Source organism: Orycteropus afer, unplaced genomic scaffold (assembly GCF_000298275.1).
Source record: "Orycteropus afer afer isolate SDZICR_OR568_19922 unplaced genomic scaffold, OryAfe1.0 scaffold00003, whole genome shotgun sequence".
Classification (NCBI taxonomy): domain Eukaryota; kingdom Metazoa; phylum Chordata; class Mammalia; order Tubulidentata; family Orycteropodidae; genus Orycteropus; species Orycteropus afer.
This window is the reverse complement of record NW_006921590.1, coordinates 24262693-24271400: the sequence shown is the minus strand read 5'-3', so window position 1 is coordinate 24271400 and position 8708 is coordinate 24262693. Positions and strand designations below refer to the sequence as shown.

The window sequence follows — 8708 nt, the reverse complement described above, 5'->3', positions numbered from 1 at the left end:
TTGAACCACCAGCCTTCTGGTTAGCAGTCAAATGCTTTACATTTCCATTTTTGGAGGTCAAAATCAGTTGACCATTGGCAATGTCATAACCTTGTCAATCTAATATTAATGAACAGCCTGGAATGTCTTAAGAATTACCCTTCATTTTGATAAATCATCCCAGATGTTCCACAAGAATGTGCTGCATGAGTTTCAATTGGAAAAGTAAGTCTGAAGAACAGATAAATAAATAAATTGTGGTACACATGGCACATCCACAGGTGGCTTATGCCTCATCTTGCATCCCCAGTCACACCACTGGCTCTTTGTGAGCCTTTGCCAAACAACTTAGGCAGGATGGAATACTACAGAGCAATAAAAAAGAAGAAACTACTGATAGACACAAAATGGATCAACAAGGAGAATGGATATTATATTGAAGGAAAGTAGCCAGATACAACAGTACATGCTGTTTAATCCACTTTATATGAAGGTTCATAAAAGGAAAAGTATTTGATTATGATGGAAGTCAGAGATTGGTTGCCCTGGGAGTAGATGGTTTGGAAAAGGACATGAGGAAAACCTATGCAATGCTGGGAGTGTGCTGTATCTTGAACCGTGTCTTGTTCATACATAAAAAATCCATCCTCCTGAACACTTAAGATTAGTGCACTTTACCCACCTTGTTACATGGTGTGGTAGTTAAGATTATTGTCAACTTGGCTAGGCCTGGTTGAGTGGCTAGGTGGCTAGAGGTAGTTATTCCCCATGATAAGACTGACAATCAACTCCATGGTGGAATCTGCTGTGAACAGCTGAGTAACTGCTTTAGGGATGTGGGCTGCTTCCAGCATATAAGAAGCAACTTTGAGGAAGGACTCTAGCTTATGGCACACTTGAACCCTGCATGTAGGCAACTTGTTGTTCAGCAGCCTGCCATGCTCTGCCAATCTTGGGACTTTTAATGGACTTGAATTAATGGCCTACCATGTGGTTTGGTAATATCGGGACTGTGCCTTCTTACTTGTCAACGTTGGGTTTGTCAGCCTCAGCAGCCAGCAGCTGAGGGAAGAAAAGCCTCCAGGTCCAGTGGGCCAGAAGCAGGAGGCAAAGCTGAAGCCCAAGGTTGAGGGGCTTTCACCCAGCCCCTAGAGCCAAACACTTTGAACTTGGACTTAAAGCCTCCAAATTGTAAGGATAAACTCCTGTTTGTTAAAGCCATCCTATTTGTGGTATATTCTTGTCAGAGTGGCACCTGTTGTTGTTATGTACCATCGAGTTGGACCCAACTCATAGCGACCCCTCCTTGGGTTTCCGAGGTGGTATCACTATGGAAGTAGATTGCCCAACCTTCCTTCGAAGGAGTGGCTGGTGGATTTGAACCACCAGCCTCCTGGTTAGCAGCCAAGTGCCTTAGGCACTGCCAAAACACATGGGTACATAGGTTATATCCCAATCAAAACATAAAGAAAGAAAATTACAATGATGATATGATTATCCCAATGATACAGTTCAGCATAGTGGTGGCTAAGCATAGGCTCAGAAGGCAGACAATGTAGGTACAATATCAGTCTGTCATTAACTAGATATTTGACCTTCAAAGATACACTTAACTTCTCTAAGCCTCAATTTTCCTATCCCCAAAGCAGAGATAAACAGTAACATCTCCCTTATAGGGTGCTCAAGACAATAAAATAATGTTTATAAGCACATAGCACAGAATAAACTCTCAAGAATTGCCAGTTGGTAGTACTAGTAATAGGTGCCATGCAGATCCCACCACTACCCCCTATGCATACACACCAATATCTGAGGAATTCATCCCCTGAGTAGCTCTCATTCCTCATATGCTCCTTGATGAAGGGGTAAGGATTTAAAAAAATCCATCATTGTGCAGCAGACCCTGACTCATGGTGATCTGACTTGTGTCAGAGTAGGACAGTGCTCCATAGGGTTTTCAGTGAGTAATTTTAGAAGTAGATCTCCAGGCTTTTCTTATGAGGCACCTCTGGGTAGATTCAAACCTCCAACCTTTTGGTTAGAAGCTGATGGTGTTAACCTTTTGCACCACCCAGGGAGCAAGGGGTAACAAGTAGGTGATAATTTCTCAACAATCTACCTACCAGTGGTGTCCCCAGCTTACCAACAGAACATCTGGGAGGTTGTGCTCCTTCGTGAAGGTGATGACCACAGGAATAATGTCCAGTGCACTGAGTTCCAGTGTAGCTATGTTAATGGAAGCTGTATCATAGATCCAGCCTACATCAAAGAATACAGCCACCTTCCTCATAAGAAGTCCTGAGCGCACACGTTTGAATGCGTGTCTCCCCACAAACCTCATGGTGGTCCCAAGACTCCGGCGGCCAGATGACTGTGCCAGAGGGATTTTCCTAACAGCCTGCAAGAGGGCAGTCTTCCCCTTGTAGTCTGAGAAGCGAACCAGGTAATCTGTTTTGTCACTGTATGAAACGATGGCCACTCGGGCACCCGTTGGGCAGTTAGTCTCACTTATTTCCATCTTCAACAACAGAGATAACAGAATGTCTCTCATCCTTTCAAAATCCAACTGGGAGACATCATTTGACATGTCCAGGGCAAAGACCACTTCGGTTGGGAACGCAGGGCATTTGGAAACACCTTGACACAATGAATGCACAAGATTTAGGAATTTCTAAAGAGCCTCCAAACAGATGAGGATTTAGGTGAGTGAGGAATATTATTTACCTATTGAGCAAGCTGAAAATGAAATTATTTTTGGAGAGGAAAAAAAAAAAAAAAAAGGCATTGTTAGTTTCCTTAGGCAGTGGTATCTTTTCCATATGAGTACTTCCATATGAAAAACTATCTCCTTTGGGAAATTCAAGCAGTAACCTTCTCAGATTCCTGCCTGTGTGTGGCAGAGATCTCTAGCTCCCATAACCATTTTCCCTTTTTTCTGGAATAGAATTGCTATTTTGTGGCTGGGCTTATGACTGCCTGGCATAACGACTACATTCCCAAGTAAGCTAGCCAATTTACTAAGTTCTGTCCATTTGAATAAGAAAAATGGTAGGTGCAACTTCCAAAAAGGGTCCTGCTCCTTCTCTTCTTTTCCCTTCCCTTCCCTCCCCTCCCCCCTTTCCTTCCTTTTCTTTTATGGCTGAAATGTAGACATGGCTGTCATCAGCAACTCTCTTGGACCTTGGAGTTATCTGGGGAGAGGAGCACCCTCCCTACCAATGGCAAAGCAATAAAATAAAAGGAGCCTGAATCCCTGAGCACCATAGAATCCATATGAACCCAAGACTGACTTCTTCTAGGCTTTGATTTGAGGAATACATCTGTATCATTGTTACTTGGGGATTTAGTTCACACTCGCTGAACTTAAATCTAATACACTGAGCTATTCTAACATTACACACACATATCTGGCACAATATTATATATATAATCCATATATAGAATATATATATAATCCATATATAGAATATATATATAATCCATATATATTATATATATATAATCCATATATATTATATATACATAATCCATATATAATACATATATATAATACATATATATAATACATATATATAATATATATAATACATATATATAATATATATTAACTATAAACTATATATACTATGCATAATTGTATGTGTACAAAAGTAATTCATTTTCGTGAAAAATATTAGAAAAAGAAAAAGTTAAAATTATCCTTAATTCCATCGATAAATTTAGAGCAAGGTCATCTTTCACAATGACTGCGTATTATTCTTCTATATAGATGTCTTATGATTTTTTCAGCCAATATGCCTATGTGGTAAGTATCCTTGTACAAGTATGTATGCATATTTGTCCAATTATATCCCTAACATAAATCTCCATAGTTATACATTTTGATAAGTTATTGTCCAATTGCTCTTCAGAAACATTGTACTGATTTATACTACCACAAGTAATGTGTACTTTTATACATTTCCAAATTTGGGTAGGGATTTTTTTTTCTTTTTTTTGCCATTTAAAAACATTCCCACTTACACCAATAGCCAAAATGTGGAAACAACCAAAAAGACAATCAACAGATGAATGGATAAATAAAATATGATATACAATGGACTACTATTCAACCATAAAACAAACCTAATTTCTGATACATGCTACAACATGAATGGAACTTGAAAACATTATGCTGACTGAAGCAAGTCAGACACAAAAGAACAAACACTGAATGATCCCATTCATATGAAATATCTAGACTAGGTAAATGCATACAGGCAAAAGTTAGCAGTTATCAGGGACTAGAGGGAAAGGGAATGGAAAGTTATTGTTAAGGGGTACTGAAATTCTGTTTGGGTGATGAAAACTTTTGGAAATGGGTAATGGTGATGGTTACACAACATAGTGAATGTAATTAATGTTACTGAATTCTGCACTTAAAAAATAGTTAAAATGGCAAATATTTTGTGCATATATTTGATCACACTAAAGTTTTTAAAAGAGAAAAGGAAAATATGGGAGGAAAATTCCAATTGAGAAACAAAAGGAGTATCTTATTGTTTTAATTTTTATTCTTTGACTTCTTGTGAAGAAGAATATTTTCATAAATTGATTGTTCTTTGTATTTTTTCTTTCCTGAATCTCCTGTTCATGTTTTTTCCCCAATTTCAAGATAAAAGAACTTTTTATATTTTGATTAAACCATTATGAAATGTCTGTGCATGTAGATGAAAATAATTGAGTAACAGTAATTTTCTACATTTCAGCACAATATAGTGAGGAAGTTGGGTCCTTTGCTTGGGTTAGGTGTTTATATTGTATATATTTTTCCAATTTTCCTGTTTACTTTTGACCTCATGGTGCTACTTGATGTAAAGGGGATTTAACATGTACATGGCCAACTCTGACACTCCTTTCTTTAGTGCTCATGCTGATGGTATTATTTTTTGAGATTTTTAGGAAAAAATATTCCATAATCTCCCCCAGACGACAGCTGGATGGGAAGGCACAGAGCATGGAAGAGTTAAAGTAAGAAGGGCAACATGATTGTGAAGAAAATCGAAGCTTTCAACTAAATTACTTCAGGAGCTCCGGCAAGATGGCAGAATAGGCAGAAAGACTGCACAGACCCTCTTCAACAAAGAAAAGGGGAACCAATTAACACAGATACAGAAGATAATCCTGGACCCCTGAGCCATGAAGGGAAGGATACCGAAGTGGGCTAAACTCCAACTAGCAGAAGAATTTGCATGAAAACACCAAAAAAGGAGACATGCGGAGCTGTGGTCTGGCAGCGATCCTGACAACACAGACAGGTTGGATACTGCTGAGTGGGTGGTAGGACCTAAGAATTAACCTAAAAATCAGCCCAGCTAGCCAGGGACTGCACAGAGGACTGCTCTGATGCCTGGTGAATAAAACGGGAAGTAGCAAAGAGGAAGCTGTGGACTTTTGCCTGTCCAGAGGGTGCAGCCATTTTGAATGTTTACAAGCATCTTGGCCATTTTGGATCTTTAAAGTGATAGCATTCTCCCAGAGTCCAGGGACTTAAGAACAGGCTCCACTTGCCAGAAACTGCAAGGACATTCCAGACGCAGACGACTGGAAAGGTGTGACATTCCCCTTGTTACTCTTATACCCCACACTCTCTTGGTGAACAGAGGTGTGGTCATCCCTCACTCCCACTCACCTTCTTGGCTGGAGGGAATTCCATCCCAGTCTGTGTGCTCAGATGGAGCCTGGGTGTCCTGTCCTGCCCTGCCCTGACTTTTTTTTTCTTTTTTCTGTTTTTAGTTTGTTTGTTTTTGTCTGTTTTAAAACTACTACTGTTATTATTACTTTTGTCCTTTTTCTATTATTCTTTATTCTTACACTCCCAGGTTCTAGTTTTTGGCTCTTTTTTCTTTTCCCTGTTCCTGGTTGCTATTTTTTCTTTCTTGTGGTTAACCCTGTCCCTTGTTTTTCCTTTTGCATTTTTCCCATTATTTTCTTCATTATTCTCCTTCTCTACTTTTTTCTCTTATTGCCCTCTACCCAGGTATTGCAGGGGTTTTTTCTTTTTGCCTTTCTGCTTTTTTTTGGTTACTGTTCTTGTGTGATTACACGGTGTGCTTTTTGTCCATTTGCTTTTACTTTTTTGATGTTTTTTGGTTATTCATTGTTATTTTTGTCTAACTGAGTGGAAGACAGCAACAGTCCCCATACGACGCAACTACACCCACACCTCCTGCAGCTTCACTTATTGAGTGAGAACCACTATTTCCTTTGCCACCAATGGGCCAATGAAAACAACCACCAAGAAGACTCTGACTCATCCTTGGTTGCTCTTCACAAACAGTTAACAGAGAGCTAAATACAATAATGCCACAATGTCTCAGAGACAACAGACGATCACAATCCACACAAAGAAGCAAGATAAAGTGGTAAAAACAAGGGAGCAGGATGCAGATCCAGAACATAGCCCCGAGGAAGAAGCAGCATTGGAACTCTCTGATAAGGAATTCAAAAGAATTATATTTAAGTATCTTCAAAGGATTAAGAGACAGACCAAGGAAAACACAGAAAAAAACCCTAGAAGAATTTTGGAAACAAATACAAGAACAAAATGACAAAATAAATGAAAAATTAGAAATAATTCTCAATCTACAGATAGAAATCCAGAAGATTAATACTAAATTGTCAGAAATAGATAACACATTGAAAGGTGCAAAGGAGTAGAGTTGAACCAATGGAAGACAGAATTATTGAGATTGAAGACAAATACCTGAATACTTCTTTGGAAAGGGATCACTCAGAAAAAAGATCAAAACAAAATGAAGAAAACCTAAGGTTCATGTGGGATACCATCAAAAGGAATAACCTATGTGTCACTGGAATTCCAGAACAGGAAGAGAAAAGTAAAACCACATTGTCCAAAATTGGTTGGAGGATGTGATGTGATAAAAGATGAGAATATATGCATTTAGGAATCCAACAAACCCCACAAAAGATAGACCCCAAAAGAAAATCACCAAGACATGTTATCAAACTCATCAAAACCAAAGACAAAGAAAAAATCCTGAAAGCAGCACAAGAAAAACAAAAAACTACTTACAAAGAACAACCAGTAAGAATAAGCTCTGATTTCTCAGCAGAAACCATGCAAGCCAGAAGGCAATGGGATAGTATATATAAAACCCTGAAAGAGAAAAATTTTCAATTAAGAATTATATACCTGGAAAAATTGTCCCTCAAATACGATGGTGAAATTAGGAGATTTCCAGATAAGCAGAAACTAAGGGAATTTGTTAAAACCAGACCAACCTTACAAGAGATACTAAAGGGAGTCCTTTGAAAAGAGAACCAAAAATAGTAAACAACAACCGACCATCAATACACAAGGTGACATAACCCAGAAACCATAGCTATAGACATATCCAAAGTAAAATAAGCTTATCAAGATTGTAAACAGGGAACCAGAGACATCAATTGACAAGTGAGGCCAACTACAAACCAAAAAGAGGGAAAATACTGTGTAGTTACAGAACCTCTAAACGGTGAGGAAGTCAAGAGAGTTACAAGATAGAATGGACTGTTCTAAACTCGGGGAGAAAATTATAAATCACAGGGTAACCTCTAAGAAAAATGACAAACTAAGTTACTTGCCAACTCAGTGTCTCTCTTTATTGCCAGTAGGTGAAGAAAAGTGTGTATTACAGGATGCAAATATCCTGCAATACATTAAAGACAGCAAATAAATCGCCATCTGGGAGTGTGACAAAATATGACTTAAAATTTGGTAATTTATAATTCCATTTTTTAAAAAAATGTCAATAAAACAGGACATATTTCTTATTGGAGGGTTACTAATGATTCTTCTTATTTAATGAAATAAAAATAATAAAACTTCTTATGAGATAAAAAGATTACCAAAACACAGATATGTTGTTGTTGTTCGTATGCCGTCGAGTCAGCCCCAACTCATAGTGACCCCTCCTTGGGTTTCCGAGGCAGTATCACTAGGGAAGTAGGATTGCCCAACCTTCCTTCCGAGGAGTGGCTGGTGGGTTTGAACCGCCAGCCTTCTGGTTAGCAGTCAAGTGCTTTAGGCACTATGCTACCAAACACAGATACGCAGGTAAGTAATTATCATTGCATTACATGGTATTTTACAGTGGAATTTTTCTTCAGTGTTAAGATAGCTAGCTTTTCAATCACTTAACTTCCAAGATCACATTGGAAATGATTACTTACCTGAGGTGGCTACCAAATCAAACATATCAATTCATAAGAATCTTTCACCATAGACAATGGCACCTCCCAAACCTCAGTCAAATCCACAGGAGACTTGTATCCCCAACCTATCATCCATCCCCACTCACTCCACTGGCTCCTTGTAAACCTTTCCCAAGCAACTTACGGCAGTTTTCTCGGGTGAGAGTGACAATTTCGCAAGGCTGTGAGAAAGACGGAGCAAGACAAGAAAAAAGGAAAAAGTGTTTAATTTGAAGTATGTTATATTTCTTCTCACCCTAGTGATTTAGAATTGTCCTTTGTGTGTTATCAGTGCTAATCTGAAGCTTTTAACTACAACAGAAAGCCCAAAAACTGTTAGAGCAGATGAAACTATCCAACAGTTATATTTCTGGATCCAATGGCCATGTTAAAACACTTAAAAGATTTTATACAAAACACCGCATAACGTGGATGAACTTGGAGGACATTATGCTGAGTGAAATAAGTCAGTCACAAAAGGACAAATATTGTAT

At 38.5% G+C, this 8708-nt stretch overlaps 1 protein-coding gene across 1 annotated transcript in view; it reads right to left on the bottom strand.

Annotated features, from left to right (window-relative positions):
* LOC103194057 (collagen alpha-4(VI) chain-like) overlaps positions 1-8708 on the bottom strand; it is a 169974-nt gene that overhangs the window by 36324 nt on the left and 124942 nt on the right. The window contains exons 29-30 of the mRNA XM_042780329.1: positions 8360-8396; positions 2123-2616 (exon numbers count right to left, since the gene is read on the bottom strand). Coding sequence (XP_042636263.1) covers positions 2123-2616; positions 8360-8396 — 531 coding nt within the window. The remainder of the gene's footprint in view (positions 1-2122; positions 2617-8359; positions 8397-8708) is intronic.